Here is a 22,181-nt window from a genome sequence, read left to right as displayed (position 1 = left end):
CTCTGTGGAGTACTGAGGGTTTTATCAACACAGAGAATTTCCTCCAAACAACTATAAAAAATAGCAAATTTCTCTATCAAAAACTCTTTATTTTTTAAAAATTTGATGCATAAGCTAATTTTGCTTGTAGTTCTATTTAATTATCAGCCATTAATAAACATTGCTAATGCTTATTAGCAAATTCCACTGGTAACTACAAATAATATTCTTTATTAAAAGGAAAAGCACATTAGGTTTCTGGGAACATTAACTGAGTGACTGCAGCCCTGCAGAGATTTTTAATTTTTTGTCCTCAAAACACCTTTTGGAAGCCCAGCATTGTACTCTGCCAGAACCAGTGTTGGAGTTGGTAAGAAATAAATAATTCTAATTTATTAGTTTAAAAATCCCAAGCAAAGGTAAATCTAAGTGGTTTAAATGCCCTTAATTAGTGCTTATTAAGGGAGGAGAGGCATCTGAGAGTACCCAACCTAAGCTGCCCTGATCTGGAGAAGAAGCATTTTTAGTCCTGTTTTAAAAGTGAGACAGAGGCAGGCAAAGCCTTGGCTTCAGCCAAGGTTGTGGCAAAGGTGGAAATGAAGGCTGTAGAGACTGGTGGTTCAGAAGGCTGTGACCTCGTGTGAGTGATAGCACAAAGGACATTAATTAGGGGAATAAAACCCTGAAAGCTTAGTGTAAACTCTAAATGGAAATCTAAAACAGGGTAAGACATTGTGTCAAGGGTTTTTTTGGTTAGAGACTCTTGACTTGCTTTATTCCCAGGGTACACTGAGGTGGCAGAATGAACCCCTACAACCTCAACCACCAGCTCAGAATAAATTTTATCAGCAGACCCACATGACGATTTTTAAGATATTTTGTTACATTTTCTATTTTGGCTTGGATGAAGGATTTTTTTTGTCGTTTTTGTTTGTTTTTTTTCAGCTAGCAGTGCCTGTAAAAAGGAGGTCAGCATCTCACTGTTGGCACTGGCTCATGTCTTGTAAGACATCTGGTCAGAACATGCCCCACTGTTGGTGGTGGTTCTGTGGCCAAATGCTGTCAGTCACCGCGGAGCCTCGGAGATGTGCGTGTCACAAAGTTCTCCAGAGGGACTTCAAATCCTTCTAATTGCCTTTGTGCCTAAACATTACCATGATAAACCATTTGGCATGGTGAAAGAAAGACTTGTAAGGGACCATCGTGATGTTAAATACATGGAGCGCTTTTTCATGGATCTTTATTTCTTTGTCACTGACTTTAGCCTGTAATAACACTCATAACTCTGCAGTGGCTTTTATTAGCAGGGAATTACAAGGCACCAGCACTGGTGCTTTAGCTTTGGAAAGCAGACCTTAAAATTTACCAGGCAAATGATTTTATCTTGCTCATAGCTTCCTATATTCTGTTTGATCAGCACAGGAAGTCGTGTCTTCTATAAGAATGGGTAAATTAAATTTGCAGGTCTTTTATGGCTTTACTTTCTCCATTTCATGGGGTCCAAACTCTGAGGCACCTGTTTTTCACAGTCTTTGTTGATGTAAATAGTAGTTTCACCCAAATTCTGTCTGTTAGAGAGATGAGGGTTTATCCCTGAGGTTTTCAACTCTTGCTTCTGCTCTGTCTCATGATTCCATTACCTGGTTATCTTTAAGCCTGTATTGACACATTCAGTATAAATTAAAATAGGCTGACTTTAATGTTAAGCTTAGATAGTTATTGATCACAACTGAAATTCTGATTTTAAAATCCTCTTCCTTTCAAAACCATCTCTCTTTTTCTGCTGCCACAGAAATTATTTCATTGTCTGAAGCATAGTACCTTCTCTTCAAAATTACAGGGTTTCAGATGTTTGGCCAGCCAGGCAATCCGAATGGCTGAGCATCTGTAAGTACTTTATAATATCTTTGACATGCTTTGTGAGACAAAGAATTGAGTCATCTTTTTTTTTCCTGCAGCAAACTTTGCACTCTGGTATTTTTCTTGACTTTTCATGTCTCAACACATTGAAGAACTTACCATGGCCAGCAGCAAAATCAGACTTACAAGTTTTATAAAAGACTAGAGCTAGTGCCTGCCTTTTCCTCTGAACTGCAGTCCAGATTTATCTGGCAGGTTTAAAAGTTGGTATTTTCACTTTTTCCTACATTATCATTGTTGTTCTCAGTGTTTTATTTTCTCTCCAGAAGGCACTTTGCTGCATGAAGTCCTTTTTTTAACTTGTTAGCCCCAGAAGAGATGCTACCTGTCTCCACATTATGGAGTTAAAGATTCTATGAATGCAGAGTAAAATATGAAGTCATATACATAAACTGTCTCGCTTTTAATAATGTGGACTACACTAGTTTTGCACTGAAAAAATGGGGGAAAAAATTCAAAACCAGCCATAAAATTCACTGCTTTTAATTGACAAGACAGGAGCAATAACACTGAGAGGGGTCCTGGGTAAATAAAAAGTGCAGACAAAACACTCTTGTGTTAAGTTATACTGATATAAGCCCACACAGTTTGTAAAGAAGGGCAGACAGGGTTTAGAACTATGCTACAAGAAAATGGAAATCAGTTTTTTTAAGGCTGCTGTGATGCTCAGAGTTTACTGCTGCATTTTAGAGATGTTTTTCTCTCTGAAGAGCAGAAGGACTTTTATGTGCAGGAGAAAGTGGTGCTTAAAAAAGACAGAGCTGGGGAGATACCCAGGAGTTAGGAGGCAGAATGCCCAGGAGGAAGAGCCTGTGCTCCAAAGTCTGGGACTTTACTGGAGAAAGGGGGGGAAAAAAAAAAAGATAAAGATAAAAACAAGTGTCTAATGCCGTCCAAAGACAGGGCATCTGTAAAACAGTCTGTGCACAGGGCTGTGTAGGCTTTCCAAGGGCTGTGCTTTGTTCCAGTTCCAGTGAGTTCCTGGAACGCAGCCTCCTTCCCTGCTCCTGGAACAGCCTTGACTGCAGGGCTTCTCCAGCCATGGAGGTGGAAACACAATCTGTGTGAACCACGGATTCCACCAACAAAAGGGGAAAGCGACGTCTTCAAAGCAAACCTTCCGCGGGCCACAGCCGTTTATAACTCTGCAGTGAAGGGTTTTAAAGCCTGGCACAGCAAGGAGAGTTACAGGCTTTGGCAAGCAGGGCTTTGGGGATGTGGACCTGCTTTGTTATCAACATCTCTTTTCCCTGAGAGATCTCTCTTACGGCGTGGCTCATCCCAGGGGCGAGCTGGAACAGCGTCAGGTTGCCCTGGCTGATCCCATTGTGCCTACACCACTTCCAGCGTTTGTGTCCACATCCTTTTCTTTGCAGAGCCGTGTGTTCTGCTCTAGGTTGCTTTTGGTTTTGTGCTGGCTGCTCCAGGGATATCAGCAGGAGAGAGTCACTGAGGATTTCAGCTTTGTGCATTAAAATGTTCCTGCCAAAATGAGTGTTGACTTTAGAAATCTTCAGATTCCACTTAGAGTTTTCTGCTGGCTCTCCAGCTTTATATGTAACTGAAACTCAAGAAGATCAAATATCAAGAGTGTTTTTTAAGAAATGGCTGGCTAACACTTTTGAATGGCAGATCACAGGGAAATAGAAATATCTTTGTTAAACTTCACCATTTTCATAGTAGTTGGGCTTTTCTTAAGTGTAACAAGAGAAACCTGCAGAATCTGATACCTTTGCATGGTAACTATTTACCAATATTTAAAGGCAGGGTAGGAGAAGAATCAAGTGGTCAGTAGCACTCTTAGACTTTTTGAAAGGCATTGCCTTAATTTTCTGTAACTGGAATGTTTTTTCCATCCAAAATGAAAATACCTATTGTTTTGTTAGCATTAAAAGATTACTTACAAAGAGCTACAAAAGGAAAGCAGCCAGAGCTGCCATATTCCTGCCGCTTTCTTGCGTCAGCGGAGCTGCGAATAAAAGAGCTTTCCAAGTTACAGTGCTGCACTTGAAAAGGGAAAAAAGTCTGTGGCGACTTTTATCTGTGTATTCAGCAGATCAGATGGCAAACTCACCCCCAGAGCCGAGCAGGGGAGCAGCTCCTGCCTTTCTCTGGAGCCCCAGTGGTGTGAAACAGCACCAGGTACGACATCAAAAGGTCCAAATACGCGTCGAGCGTAAAGTTTGGGGTTTTTCAAAACACCTGTCTAATTAGCTCAGCTTGGTGTTTGCCAGCTCTAGCTCTGACTTTCTCACAGTTGTGTGCTCAGCAGAAGTGGCTTTTTCATCTCAGAGATTTGGGTAAGAGGTTAAACCTACAAACGCTGTCACCAAACCTGACCTGGCTCCTCGGTACAAACCTATCCCATTTCCTTGCAGCATCAATCACCCCATTGTGCCCAGCTAGAAAAGGTGAGGTGGAGCTGTTAGCCAGTTTGTTCTAGAGGGAAAAGATCATTTTAATTGAATGTTATTATCAGCCAGTCTTTGTGGTTTGACATAGATTCAAAGTGAAGCTGCTCATCCGCTTAGAGAATGCGTAGGCACTAATGGAATAACCTCAGCGAGTTTTCGGATGCCTCCATCCTCAGGGAAATTGGTTTGACTTGCCCTTCAGTGGAAATTTTGTGTACTGTTGGCAGCCAAAATAGCACTGGAGTCCAGAAGCAGGAGAACATCTATTCTGTGTGTTGTACTCTGCTCCTTTTCCCACTGAAATTCGTACAGTGAATATTTTCTGTGTGTACACCTCGTTGCCTTTCAGCCCAGGGAACTTGCCTCTATGTGTTCATACAGCACGTGTGGATAAGAAGGTGGAAAACTAGATCAGTTTTATTGAAAATGTACTTTATTATTCAAGCCTGTTGCATGTGGGTTTCGTGTCCATCCTCCATCCTGCATTGGAGAGTGGGATGCCTTTCCTGGGAGCAGCTCATTGTTGCTGATTCTTGCACCATCATGTCAGGATTCACTGATGAACAGTATTCACTGAGACAGTAAATATTTGATTTGTTGACCCTTGAAAATATGCATGAGGAAGACTGAGTGCTTGTGGCTTATGGAGATGACTGTGAACCTCAAGGCTGAAGCTTTTTCTGAGGTGTTTCTGTGCAGGCATCTGTAGTTTTGTATCTTTGGCCTCTTCAGCAAGCCTGACTGATTTATGGGGCAGAGAGAGTTCACCTGTTTTCCTCTTCAGGGGTCTGTCTATGGAATTTATTCTCAGGAAACTGAAATAAGTGTTGCCTACAGGATAAAATATAGGACTTTAAATGAACTTCTTGGCAGCATCCCCTCCAAAACTGCCAGACAACAGGAGTGGAAGAGCAGTAAAGCAGGGATGAATCAAGCAAAACCAAAACCTTACTACTCCTAATAAGGAGGAGGACACAACCACTTTTTAACTTAGTCTGTTAATAAAACTGTTTCTGCTTATTTTTAGTTTAAGCCTTCACCACACTGAAGTCAATAACTTCAATTAAATCAACATGTTTTAATAATTATGAAACCAAATTCTTCAGCACTGATGTGCCTTCATGTGCAAATCTAATTCCTGATATAACTCAAAGAGTGACCTGCAGTGATGTTGGAACTGCCTTCACCGGCCTGGACAAGCAACTGTGAGACCCAAAATTTGTATTTCCAGTGTTGAATTTGTCTCCTGCATTTGGCACCTCCAGAGGAATAAATCATCAGTGAAAACTCCAGATTGCCAGTTATGAAGAGTTCATTAAGATTTGCTGAAGTTCAAAGCAAAAACACCAGTTCCTCACAGGTCAGGGCAGCTCTTCTAATGGTTCCTGCTTTGCCTCCAGCAGCAGCTCATCCCCAGAACCTGTTTATTTTTCTGCCAGGGCTGTTGGCAGGTGAATAGAGTCACATCAGATCACCTCACTTATATTTTATGCTGGAAACCCATGCCCTGGATAGGCCATTTTCCTGGCCCAGCATGGCATGAGATCATGGATTTCAAACCAGGCCATGTTGGCCTTAGAAGACAAAACATGAAATGCCCTGTTCACTTCCCTCTTGAGATTTGCCAGGGAGTCCCAGCTCAGTTTTGCCCTGGGGCTTGCTCTCTCAGTTCAGATCATCCCAAAGGAATAAAGCCTTGTGTGGGGAGGAAGGAGAGCATCACTCATCGTGTCCTGAAAACAGATCAGATAATTTGTGATAGAAAAAGGAGTGGATGCAAGTTCTTCTAGAACCAGATCAGGGGAAAACAAACCAGTCCCTTTCCTAGGGAAATAACTAGTTAGGACATGGCAGCACTAAAACTTCATGCAGATATCCTGTGGTTTAGGAAAACACATCATTTGTGCACTTGCCAGGTGGGCAGTGGTGCTGGTCCAGACTCACAGAGTCATTAAGGCTGGAAGAAAAAACCTCTGAGATCACTGAGTCCATCCAGGCTCCTGACAGTCGCTGTCCCAGCAGCACATTTTCATTTCAATAGAAGGTTGTGCTATCTCTCTTTTCAACTTAAATTGTTGAAAATATGTTAAACCCTGAAGTGCTGTAATGCTTTCCTTTCCATTTTCCACCTGAGTGCCCAGGGACAGCCGTGAGCCCCCACTCGTGGTACCAAGGTCCTCCGTGGCTTTTTCATTCCTGCTGCCAGCGTGACTCCCTTGCCAGCCTGCTCCCACCTTTCCACACCCAGATCTCACCTGGAGGAGAGCCAGGAAGAGGATGTGCTGCCTCAGGGAGGGATGATGCCCACAAGGAGTGTCCAACCCCCTGCACCCACAGCAGGAGCCCTGGGTGCTCTCCCTGCTCTGCTCTCTGCCAGGTTTGTTATGTAAGAAAGGGTAAAAGCGCAAACAACACTGAACATGAAAAGTGAGTTTGTTTGCTTACTGAGAAGCCTGGCAGGGGCAGAATGGAACTGTATAAATAAAAAATCAGGCTGACAAATGTTAGGTACCTGCAGGAACACCTGCACCACCGGACCAAGCCAGGACTCTGCAGGCAGCTGGAAGGAGAAATGCAAGGTGGGTATTGACACTGGCTCCAGAAAACAGCTCTGTGTGCTGCCCTTACATTCCTCTTACTTTTGTTTCTACTGTCAATATCATCCTCTCCAGTTTTGCACTTGTAATTCAGCAAGGTAGAACAGCAATTACTGAAGACTATTTAACAATTTGGATATTATCAGTAGATTTTAATTGTCTGCCTGGAAACACCTTTGACCACAGCCGTGCTCTGAGCTCCAAGGAGGGACTCCTACCTGATGTGTCATTTTCTTCCTGCTGCTAGAATAACTCATCACTTCTACTCAATGTTCATGTCTATTCATAATCACTGTATGGAAATGTGCATTTGCAGATCAAGTTTGGTGTTGCTGAACACTCATTTTTGTTTCTAACTCACCTTTGTGGTGGGTGTAAAGAGCTGATGTCCTTTCTCCATCGCAGCAGAGGCCAAGCTCGTTTGTGCTTGCCTATCAGATCTGAACTAGATTGAGATTTATGCAACTCTACCAATATTGGAATTCTTAGATCTTTCACACTGTGCCATATAATGTTTTTGCTGAATTTGTCTCAGTTGTGCTAAGGGGAAGCTTTTGGGATGCACGAAGTAGCTGTGCAGTTTGGCTGAGAGACTTTAATGTGTAGCTGCACAAATGAGAAACTGGTGCTGCTTCAGAACCTGATCTGTTTTCTGTTATTTTTAGTTCTTTTGCATTTTAACAATGTCATCCATATAGGAATGTTCAGAACTATTTACATATATTTTTTTAAAAAGCTTTGTGTGCCTTTTGGGGGTATTTCAGCTGCTTTGTCAGGACCCTGTGGGTGTTCCTGGGAAGCAAAAGCAGGGGGATATCTTGGGGCTGCCTGTTAGAGTCACAATTAACTCAACAGAACTTGTGCTGTGTGGGACTGAGCTCCTCTCCTGCCTGTGCATTTTCATCTAAGACTTTTCTGCCGCAGCAGAGAGCTCTTCACACTGAGAGAGCAGAGTTTCAGCTCAAAACTGGCTTGAAACAGACTTAACAAAAAACCCCACAAACAAACAAAGCTCAAAATCTCTCAATGGAAATCAATCTGCTTTGTCACAACTGTGATAAGAGCTCTTGACACCCCACCAAAACGATATCTGGGGCACAGCAATAGCTTTGGTGAGTGTTTTTCACCTCTTATCCTCTTCCTAGCTTGTCTGTGTATAAATCACACCTTATTCTTACCTGTACTGGAGAAACTGTTAGCACCAAAAAATGCAGCATGGGCTTGAATGTTTAAAAAATTGCTTTTAAGGGAATCAAACCCAATAAATTTAAACTAGACAAGTTTTGATTTTTTTTTTATCGATGGTTCCAGTTCAGCTGTGAAGAATACAACTGAGTTAAAGAAATACAGTGGTGAGGACTCCCAGAAATGAGTTATGCAGGAATTAGAGTAAAATGTTTTGTATAAAAAGCTATCAGAAATATTTAAATAGGTCATGGAGCCTGACATTGTTCCTTGCTATGTATGTATGTATGTGTCTGTCTATCTAAAATATTCTGCACTACTTTTGTAGAGCTCTAAAATGGACAGAAAAACTTCTGAAGAAACTGAATTAGATCTTCCCCATGTCTAATTTGGGAAAAAAAAAACCAAACTTAAAGGATTTTAGAAATGTTTAGAAACATTGGCATTATGACAGCAAGAATCTCTGTCATAACGTCATATGATTAACTAGATCAGAAAGTTCTGGGATGTTCTGATCACTTATGTTAATGCCTCTTTTAAAAAGTATAAAGCTAATGCTCTATAAAATAGATACTTGAAAAACAGTTTTGGTTTTCCTCAGGCTACTGAGATTAGAGTTTCGTAATCTGTTTGACCAGCTGCAGAGGACGTTCTGTTTCATTTTTTCTTTTTAAGTAAATGAGCTTCATCTCAACATGATTAAAAAGTGAAAAAAAAGAATCAGGCTTCAAAAATACTCCGTTTTCACTCATACTTTTAAATAGGAGCAACTGCATTGTCATGTCTTGTTGCAAATGTAATTGGGTTGGAGGTCATTAAAGACTTTGAATAAAAGAATTTCCAAGTTTCCAAGTGTGCATCCTCCCCTGTCAAGAATCACCCCATTTTTGGCTTCCAGACATAATTTTAGCAGATATTACTTTGCTGCCTCTCACATCTCACATGTGTTGAGTCAAGCTAGCTCTTGTTCAGTTCAAAAAGCAGTGGTTTGCCTTGCGAGTTAATTTTGTTGATTAAGGTTACTTTGAAAGGTAAAAAGACATTATTAGATTTCTTTGTGTGTGCCTGTGTGCAAGAAAATGTGTGTTATTTTATGTAATGGCAGAATTGCAGCAATACTGAGCACTTGATTGCACAAAATAAATAGCTTTTCTTTCCTTCTTACTGGGAATCAGATTGCCTTATTGATTAGAAATACCTGAGCCTTTCATATTTCTGTTTTAAAAGAGCATAACGAAATAAGAGGTTTTGTAAGACCTGTTAGAAATGTTTATATTTCCAGATCTTCGTGTTTCTGTGAGGAGCAATGCATTTTAAAGAGACATTTGCAGAGCACCAGGGGTCTGCTGGAGCCTCTGGGCTGGCTCCAGGTGTGAAGTATCCGAACACCCACTTAAAGTGGCAGCTTGGTGATAAACTTGGTTGGGGATGAAGCCCCGGGCAGCAGGAGATTGCCTCGTTCAGCCAGCGATTGATAAATCTGCTTTATCAGGCGTTCTCCAAGTCATTGCAGGAAATTCTGCCTCAACCTCTGATGTTTGTTTTTGCAGAAGTGTTGTTAGGAGTACAGCAAGCAGCAGAACCAGATGTTTCGCTGGTTAATTTGTATTCACAATAGGTTTTTCACTAGCACAGCACTAACGGGATGTTTTAGACGTTCTTGCGACGGAGCATCAAAAATTCAAGAAGTTGCCTGAAAATGTTGAAGCTGACATCAGGTCTTCACAGGAAACCTGCTCAGAGAATGGCAGACTCCTTGCCATTCCCTTTGATTCCAAAGTGTTTAATAAAAAGCAAATTAGGGAATGAAAATGGTCTCGCGGATCAATCAGGCACAGCGGTTCCGCCCGCTCAGCATTATCTGTCAGACATTAACCTGATTGGGAATGTTGTATTTTGTATAATAGTCTCAAAATCAGACTGAAAGGTTGACTGAAAAAATACCTGCTGTATTTTGTGTGTGCTCTGAGGCTGATAACAAACTCTGCAGTTCAAGTTTTAATAACTTGGGGGGAGCTAAGAAACTTCAAAAGCTTCGTGATAAATGTTTTTGACAAAGCGTCAGCTGAACATTAGGCAGAATCTTGGTAAATCCTCTCATAAGTGGTTTAAAATGGAGTTCTGAACTTTTCCTTCATAAGTGTATGCTTAGGATGTCATGGTATCTTTGGGTTTAAAAGATTCATTTTATCTGGTAAATGTGCACCACTGGTGTTTCTGCCTAAACCTCGGCGAGTGCAGGGGGGAAACAGTTCAGGGCTTTTCTCCTTTTGGCAGCCTCTGCTCTGCTCTTGGCCATGACACTGAGTGCAGGCTGAGAAAAAAGGGGGAGCAGTGTTAAAGCAAACTCCAGAATACTCCAGGTAAATTTTACAGTAAATCTTCCAGCTGACAGGCTTTTGATTGGCTTCATCACAACAGCCCCAAAGTGTCCCGGTCATAGACAAAGCCCTGCTTGGACATGGCAAGTGCTTGTTGGGTTTTGTGGCCCGTTGAGAAAAGCAGATGAAAGCCAGTTTATTACAGCCTTTGAACCTTGCCTCCCTTTCCCTCCTGTCACCTGAGCCACTCCAACAAAGCAAAAACAATTCCCTCCTTGGCTCCCCCTGACAAAAATGCCCGACTTTACAATTTATGCTGCTGTTTTCTTTGAACTGTTATCTCTACAGGACCTTATGGCATCCTTTGCCTTTCAAAAGAATTGAGTTTATAATGTCCTGCAGCGAAACCCTGACTCAGCAAAATGCTTAAGCCCTTGCCTAATTCTATGTCTACAAATAGCCCTGCTGGTCCCATCAAGGTATTTTAGGGATGTATCTTAGAATCATGGAGTCTTGAAAAGATTTGGGTTGGAAGAGACCTTAAAGCCCATCCAGTCCCATTCCTGCCATGGCAGGGACACCTCCCAGTGTCCCAGGGTGCTCCAAGCCTCATCCCTCATGGCTTTGGGCACTTCCAGGGATCCAGGGGCAGCCACAGCTGCTCTGGGCAATCTTCTCTGGCCAAGGCCTCACCACCCTCACAAGGAACAATTCCTTCTAACAGACCTAAAGACTTGTCAGGAAAATGATATTCAAACTTTGGTCAGCTCAACTTGCTACGTACAGAAAATGCTGAAAACACATCAATATCTTACAGGAGCAAAGCAGGAACAAAAAGGCATATTGAGAATCCTAGGAGTGCTCAGGTGATCTCCAAAAGACACCAGGTGAAGCCTGATGTGGAAGTGTTACAGGACTGCTCAGGAGCTGGTGCTGATGATCCCAAGTTTATAAAGTACTGCCAGTCATTCTCTTGCCTATGAATTGTCAAAAATGAACACAGCTTTTATTAGATCCTGCCACACTGCAAAATGTTTGCATTTATTTTTCTTTTATGTTAAATGACCTGCTTTAGTTTTTTTTCCCCTATGCTGGAGACACTTGATTCTGTTCCTAGAGTCAAATTACTCTTTTTCTTCCTGAACCCCATTCCTTCTTTCTTTCTTCCCACAGTCCCTCAAGGGGAGTATTTCTTACACTTCCCAGGGGCATCTCCTGCTGGCAAATCTCTGAAGCCATAGCCTGGTGCAACAGGGAGCTCCTTGGCTGCTGGGGATGGGCAAAGCCTCCAGCTTGGAGAATTTTGCAAGATCTCCATTCCCATTTTGAAACATCAGCAAAGTGAGCCAAACTTACCAATGTGCCATGGTGAAAATGGGAGCTCTCCTATTATTCATGCTGAATTCTGTGCCTTTGGAAATTAGGCCTTTTGTCTGATTCCTGACCAAGAAAACATTAGTTGTTTTTTTTTTCCCATAATGGCAGCAGAAAATGGACAACCAACTCTTGTAGGGACACATTTACAAAGCTATTAACAATTTGCATTTTCATTCCATGTCGTAATTCATGTTCACTCTTCATGAAATAGTGTTTAGTGGTTAAAATTAAATATTAGGCATGAAGAGTCACAGATTTGCTGTCACTGCAGAGTAGGATGCTGTGAGGAGCAGATTTTGCAGGTCTTTCCCCCACCCATCCATAGCTGTTCCCAATTTCACCAGAACCCAAAGCTGGAGTGATGGTAACAGGCTGGGAGGTCAGTGAAAGTAAAATAGGAAAGAGAGATGTCAAATATTGCCTGAGGCATTTTAATTTCTGTTCCTGAGGAGCAATAAAGCTAAATTTTCTGTACAGTCATAATAGCAATTGTAATGTACCTATAGGATAAAGAAATAATTTGTGTTATTAAACACCGTGACTATTTTCTGTGTAAAATAATAGATTTTCTTTCCTCTTGCAGTAATGTTGGCCCCTGCATATAGGTTGTGGAAAACTTTGTTTGCAAAAACAAAGCCATTGTTTTAACAGAAACCACAGAAATTTTGCCTTTCATATTGAATCAGTAGCATAATGAGTCGTGGAGCAATAGTTCAACATCAAAGGAAACTTTTTGGATATACAGTGTGTTGCAACAACAGCTAAAAAGTTCCCACCAGAAAGGAATTTTGCCATATGTGAGCAGCAGACATATGTATTAGGTTAAAACCAGAAGATTTCCTTTGCTTTGCACCAAAACCAAGAGAGAATTCCAAGTACAGAGGTTTCTGTTTGCAGTGGCATGGGCAGGAGCTCAGTGAAAACCCAAAAAGCGTTGAGGATGCCCCAACGATTTGGCTCCAACATCTCTATTTCACTTTTTAAAACACCCTTGTTTTGCTCTGACTCATGGCATTACATCAGTGGCGTTCACAGATATATCTGCCCAATTTATTTATAGTAGTAATAAACCCAGATAAATCTATTTATCTCCATGAAATATTTTAGCAGAATTAATGATTGGTTTTAAAAGTCTGGATGGGATTCTTGGCTGCTTCCTCTGGATAGAGTTGTATTTGACTCTAAATTGTGAGACCACTTAATGTAAAGAAGTTTTTGCCCAGACAGCCCATAATTCTGGCTTCATGGAGAGAGAAAGATTTTGAAAATTAAATGTTTTAATGACAAAATTTTAAAGCATATCCATGTGTATTTCTGGAAGAAAATTCTCTTTAATTTTTATTATCATTCACATGTTGGGTTTTTTTTTCTCAAAGTTCCAGAGATTTTCTTCTCATGAGCGAGGAGAGAAAACACATCAATGGATGTAATTTGAATTTAGAAGGCACTTGAAGAGAGGCCTGTATTCAGAATTATTGTTGGCACATGTTTTGAGGATGTAAAGTGGAAGCCTTCTTCTGTGGGCATTAGTAAGGAGATAATTAAGACTACAGTAGGTAATTAGGGTAGCTTTTATTACTGCATCTTTCATTAACTAATTATATTAATTTGGTAACATTTGAAAAATTCTTTGAAGATGAAAAGTGCTAACTCTCACTACCTTGAGTGGTAGCTTTACTCTGCACTGGTCATAAATTTTGAGAGCTTTTCTTGATACAGATGCACATCCATATGTGCAGAGTTGCTAATAAAAATTACACATTTCTAATAAAAAAAGGCTCTGACATTATCTGGCATAATCTGATCAGGATGAGCAGCAACTTTTCTGTTCCAAAGTGAAAATACATTGATACTTAATGGTTTTTAGGAAATTTTCTTTCTTTTTTTTTTTTTTTTTGAAAGTATCATTTATTTATTCAACCCTCAGAGCAGAGAGATAAATGGTTGTGATCCATGACTTCCCATTACAGGATGGGATCAGGAATCAAACCTCTGCTCTCAGACAATTTCCTATTTCCCACAAAAATAGGAAATTATTTCAGGTTAAAGAAGGAAAACATCTCACATTTGTAAATAGTTTCTTCACAGTTGTAATCAATACAAAGAAATCAGGAATTTTAATTGGTTTTGTTTATGTAATTTTTCAGAACTGAACTTTCTTTCAGGGAATACAACACTTTCAAAAAATATCCTGTGGTTAAAGGATAATCAAATCAGTTTTCATACATTAAACACCAAATCCTTCCTACATTCCCGTTCCATACTTGTTCCTGGGATTCTTCAAGCTCTTTCTCTTACCAGCTTTTAGTTGATTTAGATTAAGCCCTGTAACTAACACCAAAAATTAATTCATGCCTTAGCAAGGGATTTTGGACTGCTGGCACTGCACCTTTTTGTCTCTTTAGGGCTCCTTCTCCTATGCTTTACAAGTTTTGTTGTTTTTTTTAAAAAAATCACCTTTTTTCCCAGCCTCAGTCTGTCCCTCAGGTATCCCACAGAATTCCTCTGATCCCATTTGTCATCCCAGCTTTCCTGGAGCCTCCCAGGCCCAGCTCCACAGGCACCAACCCCACGTGTGCTGCTCTTGGGTCCGAAATAAACTCCATTCAACGTTCTGCTGGACACAATCCATCCACAGCGCCATAATCAGGGCAATAAATGGTGCCTACCCAGAAACGCAGCTCAGAGGTTCCTTTCTCCTTCCACATCAGTGTCCAGCTCTGGATCACAGTGCCTGGGATGGATTCATCCACAAACTCCCCTCCAGCTCCCAAAATCCGCCCGGAATATTCCAGCGGCGCCTTCTCAAAGCCGTTACTTTTCCCTTCCCGCCTCTCGATGCTGCCTGAGACCCAAACAACATGATTTTATTTTAGGATCCTTTCCATTTTTAGAAATAAATTAAATGAGTTTTCCCTTTCTCCAGCTGTAATTCACCCACATTGTTGCAGTGGAGCTTATTATCTCATTTACATTTTTAAGAGCTTTTCAAAGTGTAGGATATCTGGGCTGGAAAGCAAAACATTTGATTTCTTTGTTCTCTGGCCAACACAAAGCACTTCCAAGGTCAGGTATGGTGTAGACATTCAACAGCAAACATGTTTACATGGCATTTGAAAGCCCGTTTAACTGAAAAAAAAAAAGAATATTGTCTTTATAAGAGTGATGCAAGTCAGCTTAGCACAGCTGAGGAACGGGAATTCATCCGAACCTGGAAAAATTTAACTAAATAAGTTAAGTTTTGTTTTCTGTTTGGGGGAAAAAAAAAGCCTCTGATGCTTAAAAGTTGGCCCAGATTTTTATTTTTAATCCCTTTTTCTTCATCTCAGCAGTTATTAATCATAAGCTCCGCTGCTTTTTGGGCAAAATGTGTCACTTTGAAGCCATAGAATAAAAACTGCATTTCTAAACAAAACAAAACATTGTTTAATTTTACAAAAGAGATGTTCTGGGGTGTACCTGGGGTAAATCCTCTGCTGTTTTTAAGAGTGTTCTACATGGCAGAAGCTTCCCTGTCTGATTCAGAGAAAGATTTGAGGTTCTGGTAGCTTCAGGAATCGCCATCAGCATTCAGGCTCTGGCCACTGCGTGTGAGGCTTTTTGACTACAGAGAGAATTTTCAGTGTGATCTTGAAAATGGTGCATTATTCATGACATCTCTCATGATCCCTCCTAGAAAATTAAAATCACGGCCAACAAACTTGCTTACTTCTAATTGCTATTCTCAGAGTTAATCACATGCAGGAATCTACAGCAACCATGAGATTTTTGATGTTACTTTTTCATTTTGGCACGGCTTTGATCAAATGCTGAACTTTTGGGTTTATTTTTTTTTTTGCCATTGCGCTCATAGAATAGCTGGAGTACTCAAATGAACATTAATTACTCATGGAATTTATGCAGCACAGGAAGAGTCCAAAAAGGTTCCAGTTAAAGGTATTTGTGATTGATCCAAGGAGTTAGCTGAGTTGTTTTTCTGCCATCCCAATACAGAACCTGCCAACAGCCAGTTATGATGTGATTGGAAAAATCTGTGAGTTGATACAGTAAATTCTGCTTTGGACAAATGTTGAATGGATAACTGGAAGAGTTGTTAGTTTGCTGTATTTACATGCTATAGTAAAAATACCTTATTTCTAAATTTAAATTTAAGACATTTTCTGCTCTCCTAATGAAATAAAACATGTGTGCTCCATGCTGGCAAACACTGTCTAGAGTAGGTAAACCTAACAAAGGCTGTGTTATCTGAATTTCCCAAATTAAATGACTTTCAGATGCATTGCAAACCTTCAGATTTAAAGGAACCTCTTGTTTTATCCTCTGCAGAAGTTTATTGTAATTAAGAATGGAGAGGTGAAGGAAGGAAGGAGCAGGGCACTCTTTGCCACCACGGCGTTGCTGTCTCATGCAGGATCAATTTGAGATCCAGTTTTGTACTCAGGACCTGAAGATGGGGTGATACAAATCTGTTCTCTGGTACAAAAACATATATTTATGCATATTAAACACATGTATTTATACATTGAAATGCTATCTCTTGGCCAGCTTCAAAGTCCTGTGAAAGAGTCAAACTTATTCTTCAGCACAAGGGAAGGATGAGTGATGTGTGATGAGGTTTCCTCCCTCCTTATTTTTCACCATCTGGGCTAGAAAAGCTGATCCTGAAAGAGCAGAAGATGGGTCATACTCTGTAGTTTATCCAAAATGTGCTCCAGGAATGTTCCTGGGCTGGTTAGGAATGGACACTTTGGGGTTTTGGCAGGATTTTTGTCTAATTAATTGGGTTTTTGGTGATCTTCTTGGTACGTGGAACAACCCTACTCCTTATTGCATTTCTACATTGCTCATTTTACCTCTTACACTTGTTTGTGTTTTACCTCACAAGATAGATGTACAAAAAGCAAACAAAAAGCCTCCAATTCCCACATAATTCCCACATATTTTTCATTATATTCATGCAAATTCCTGTACTGCAAGGCTTGTTGAGTATTGAAGATGGGTTATGTATTCAAGGCCTGGATTTCAACATTTCTCAGAAGCTGCGATAGCATAAAAGTCCCTGGGCAGATTTGAAGTTCATGCTTGGGTCTGGTTACAATTTTTGGCATCAGAACATGTAACAGACTTACAGCTATAAGACTTTAAAGTTAATGCCTGGCATCACTTCAAAACAGCGTGCAAGATCTATCATAAGTAGTCCTCTTATCTTATCTCAATAGCAATTTTATCCTGTAAATTATTGGAGAGTGCAGGATTTCAGTGCTGTGGAAAAGAGCAAGGCATTTTTTGCTGTTAAATCTTTGCACCACGAGGACTTTTAACGATCCTGAGTTGTGCACAGGTACCCTGGGCTGCTGAAAGCAAACATTAACCATATGGCAGGTCCTGCAGAGCTCCCCGAGTCCGTGGGGTCGTTGGTCTCTCCTCTCAAGGGGAAGGCAGGGCACCAAGGGAGGTTTAGGTTGGATATTAAGAAAAGTTTCTTCACTCAAAGTGTGGTCAGGAACTGGAACTGCCCAGGGAAGTGGTGGAGTCACCGTCCCTCAAGTGTGCAAAAACCAAGTGAACGTGGCACTTTGTGGAATGATTGAGTGACCACTGTAGGGTTGCTCAAAGGTTGGGCTTGATGATCTGGGAGGTCTTTTCCAGCCTTGATGACTCTGTGATTCCAGGGTGCTGTGCAGAAGGTCTCTGTGCAGCTCAGCTCTTTTAAAAGCAGCCCTGGAGACTCCTTCAGAGTGGCATTTGCAGCATGAGCCCCAGCCCCGTGCTGCTTTTCACTGATGGGTATCAATGCCCCAATTTCCTGCCATACAAAAGATAACTCCAAATATTCCCTTTCTGCAGCCACAGCCGCCTCTGTGTTGGTGTCAATCCCCCATCCACATTGTGCACTTTGCCTGGAGTCAGCACTTGCAGTTAACAATGCCTTTATTCAAGCTGACAACATCACTAAGCTTTTAGTAAATGTGTAAGTAAATGTTAAGCGTGTATTCAAACATCCAACAATGAGGAGGAAACTTTCAAAACAAACAAAAAAAAAATCTTTGAAACTTTGTATTGTTTGTTTGGTGTGTATCTGTTAGAAATAACACAGACTATCAGTTCCTTGGGGCACGCTGTTCCTTTGTTAAGCATGTAACAAAAAGATCAAGGCTCTGAGTAACTGCTGGAATAAAAATAAATATATAAGGAGAACAATCATGACAAAATAAATTTGTCGATGCATTTTATGAGCTCGGTTTAGGGGTGATTATTTCTGAACTAAATAAAGATTGGGTGGTTGTGGTAAGTGACATGATCATATTACTCCTTTTATTTATTGCCATTTATACTTCATTTGTAGATCACGTGCTAGATTTGACTACAGGGAAGGAGGGCAGCTCCTCATCTCGGCCAGCATCCCATATCAGTAATATGGAATACATTTCCACTCCAAATTCCAGACATTGTTTTCCAGAGAGAGGATTATTCTGGCTTAAAGAAAAAAACCTGTTGGTACACTGTAAAACTGCTCTGAGGAAGCTCAGGTTGTGCAGATAGGATGACAACAAAAACCTGGGACATTTTCAGATGCAAATGTTGCAATATTTCCATTGGCCTTCCAACCTTTGATGGTATTTCTTACATTTTTAGCATGAAAAGTCTATAAGAAGATATAAAAATAGTTTATTTTTAGGATGTGCAGCCTATAGTAAGATAGGACTTTTACTATTCTTGTTCAGTCAATGGTCCCACCTCTGCCAAGTAACTCTTCTGAGTGGCCAAGCTGCCTTTGTCATGTCTTAGCACCAAGTTCAGCTGGACTCACAGTGCTCCACTTCCTTCCCCAGCTCTGTGACCCGGAGGTTTTACTGCCCACATTTCTTACATGTGTTTTTCATGCCTTGCTGTTGTTCCAGGCCCTGCAGGACGAGGTGGAGAATTACCGTGGGCAGGTTTATGATGCTCAGAGGAGGCTCCAGCGCAATGAGCTGAAGGCCCAGGAGCAGGTACTGGATGCTGTCCCCATCCCTTGAGTACAGAGGTGCAATGGTTAAAAAGAATCCCTTCCTTCAAAGCAAAAGCACATATTTCCCTGCAAAATTCTCAGCTAGCTTTCTCTTCTGTTTTGTTGGTAATAAAAGAGAATTAAACTGTCTGAACCCTTCAGGCAAATACTTATCTGCTGTTCTCTATTGCAAGTTGGTATTTCAGCTATTCTAGCTGTTAAATGATGCATTTATTTTGAACTGACTGTTTGCAGCTGACTGTAGTGTTTTAATAGAGGTTTCTGAGACTATTCGAACCTGTTCTTTAATGGTTTGTATGAAGAGAAGTATAATTGGACAATAACAGCTAAAAATAATCTTTAGTCCTGATCTTCTGCATTCATTGTCCAAACATGTCTGTAAACAGTTTCAGATGATTAATAGTGCTAAATTTTTTCTGGACACTTCCAGTGAAGTCAGGGACTATTTAGTGTGCTTTGAGCAAAATAAAACGTGTTTGCAGGCAGTGAAGGAACAGAAAGTCAATGAACTTCATTCAAACCAGATTAAATTAAAATATTCAGGAGAATATGCAGGTGATGAATGCCTGAATCAGATAGGAATTTATGTGTTTATAACACTAATCAGGTTTTGAAGCATTTGAGAACTTTATTTGGTGCTGAGTAAACAGAATCAACAGCACATATCCTTCACAAAGCATTTCTAACTCTGTACCTGCTGGAATAATCAGTTGGGGAGGGTGTAAAAGATTAATAATCATTAATTTCAAATGTATTTTTCCTCTGTCTTGTCATCCTATTGGCACATGGCAATTCTCTGTCACCCTTGGTGTTTAATTGATGTATTTCCTCTCTGGAGTGTCAGTGATGAGCTGTTCCCTTCTGTCCCCCCTCTGCCTCCCAAGTCCAGATGTTGGGCTCATCCTGAGCTGCAGTGCCTGCAGCACTGGAGGAGTTTGGTGTAGTGAGTGAGCTGGCCTACAAACATTGCATTTTGGCTTCAGAGTCTCCTGGAAGAGAAGGAGGAAAATCAGCTCTTTAAAGCATGGTTGTCCCTCCTAGGGAACAGCACTGGCTGCACGCTGTGAGGGATGTCCTTTTCTAATTTTTTTCATGTTTTTCTTTAGTCTCTGCCACTGCCATTCTGCTGCTTTTTTGTTTTGTTTTGTTTGGTTTTTTTTTACCCGTTTTGAGAAGGATCCTGAAGAAATAAGAAGTGACTCATGAAATACAGAGGTAGAAGGCTGCACATGCAGATTCACAGGGTGCCTTCAAAGTTTCCTCCCACGTGAGCATCTGCTCCAAACCAACCTACAGAACTCTCCTGTCCAGACTTAATTACTGAAGGACTAATTCAGATGTTAACATCCTGTTCCCCAGTATAATGGAACAGGAATGTTATTTAAGTTACACTGTGCTGTCCATCTTGGAGCTTGATGTGTTGGCAGATTTGGTAGAGCTCCTATCCAAGTTCCTCAATGGTCCTGTCCCTGCCTTTCATCCATTGGGACTTTCTGAAGCAGCTGGAGCCACTGAAGCTGGTTTGCTTTAGGTGGCCTCGGTCGATTTTGCATTTTGGAAGTTGTTACTTGTCTCCTCTGTGACCAGTTAATTCATTAGTTCTGCTTATCTCTCCAGAAGAAAAATGCAAAAGTGACAGCTCTGACTTGTTTCCAGTTACTGGGTTTGGCCAGGCTACCTGTAAACATGTTCATCAAGTGTTAACAGTAGTTAACAACTCATCAGCTGGTCAGGGATTTGAAATATTCAGGGCAGTAACTTGCTTTCTGCTTTTACCAAACACTGTGTGAATCAGAATTGCATAAAACATGGAGATTTGTGCTGGCACCATTACAAAAGCCACTTTTCCAAGCTTTTACATGTCTATAAATAAGGAGGAGAGAGGGTTAAAGAGCTTCTGTTTTTCATTAAAAGGAAAAATCTCGTGTTTTGATTCTATAACAACAACAAACAAATGAATGAGACATGAAAAAACATTTTGTTGTGCTTTTAATTAAAACTAAAAAGCTGTTTCTCGTTATGGCTTGTTGGGTGGTATCTTAGTGCTCCATGTTGGCCGTTTTTCCAGTGCAATGTCCTCATAACTCTTCAGCCTGTAAGAGTGACTGACATAACCACAAAGTTTAACTCTTTGTCACAGTGACCCTCTGCTGATCACACAGCCTTAACCTCTCGTTGTTATAATCATCCACAGAGACAAACTCTCCTAGAAATAAAGGGGAGAAAAGATGTTGGGCTGTCAGCAGGCCCTGAGCTGCTCTGGAGGCGAGCATGGCACTGCACTTGGAGAGGAGCTGATGTTTTTATGGAGCTTTTCCATTCCCATACTTTGTGTTCTTGGATGAACTCGTGTTTACTCCTCTTTTCTTTTTCTCTCCCATTTTACAGCGTGGGTCGGTGCAATCACTTCGTGTCTGTGTTTTCTCACCAGTGGTGCCATATGGCAACAATCTCTGGATGATGGCTTCCAATCCCATTTCTCAAAAGTGCTGGCCTAAATAATTTTATTTTTTCCACAAAGGTTGTCCTGTTTCTGTCCTGGTTTTCCAGTGTAATGCTGCACTTCGGGAGTGGAGTCCCAGAGCTGTCTCATCTTTCTTCAGGTCGAAATGTTGGATGTTTCCTTGAAAAATTAGATGTCCAGCTTCTTGAGACCTAAATAATTGTATTCATGGAAAGTGATAAACTGGCAGTAAACGTGAAAACTGTAATATATAGTTGTATTTATATTGTTGTTGTTGTTGAATGGATATGGTCACAAGACTGTTAAAGCAGCCTGGGAAGGTTTCTGGCAAATTTGGGTGTGTCCAAACAATTTCCTTGCAAAGCAGCAGTGAAGTTTCTTATATCTCATATATCCTTCATAAGTGTGGGATCAGCTTCCTGCCCAGTGATCCCATTGTGTTCCTGTTCGTGTACTTGTGGAGTGAATGTGTCCTTTGGTTGTCTCTGCTGTGTGCCTGGATCTGATGTGAGACAAGATTTCCTATTTAACATTATTTCTTAGGTCCTGTGGCTTTGTGCATTTGTCAGTCAGAGTTAAAGAATCTCCATTGTTCATACAGGAGACTACATCCTGTGAATGTGTAATTAAAAATGACACACATCACTGAGGGCTTAATGAACCCAGGAATTTAGGCATGTGCAACAAGTTCTGCTGAATTTGGGCCTGTATGAAAATTCATGGTAGTGATCTTTTTTTTTTTTCTACACTACCTAGATTTCTTTAGCATTCATTTCATTTAAAATACTTTTTTGAAGGATAATCACCCCAACTCAGTTTACTTAAAAGCTCCAAGAATATGTATTTCACAAGAATTTTCTCAGAAAAATAATTATTTTCATTCCTTGTCCTAATGTTTCTAGCTGTAGATTT

The 22,181-nt window shown here is 40.7% G+C and overlaps 1 protein-coding gene across 7 annotated transcripts in view; it reads left to right on the top strand.

Annotated features, from left to right (window-relative positions):
- CEP112 (centrosomal protein 112) overlaps window positions 1-22,181 on the top strand; it is a 155,513-nt gene that overhangs the window by 120,191 nt on the left and 13,141 nt on the right. For 6 of the 7 annotated variants that reach the window (XM_015645755.1, XM_033518638.1, XM_033518639.1 and 3 more), the window contains exon 24: window positions 18,696-18,785. The exons of the other annotated variant lie outside the window; for it this stretch is intronic. In XM_015645755.1, the coding sequence (XP_015501241.1) occupies window positions 18,696-18,785 (90 nt within the window). The remainder of the gene's footprint in view (window positions 1-18,695; window positions 18,786-22,181) is intronic. 7 annotated transcript variants of the gene reach the window in all.

Source organism: Parus major, chromosome 18 (assembly GCF_001522545.3).
Source record: "Parus major isolate Abel chromosome 18, Parus_major1.1, whole genome shotgun sequence".
NCBI classification, from domain to species: domain Eukaryota; kingdom Metazoa; phylum Chordata; class Aves; order Passeriformes; family Paridae; genus Parus; species Parus major.
Note: the sequence above shows the minus strand (reverse complement) of the source record. Positions and strands in the feature narration are given on the sequence as shown.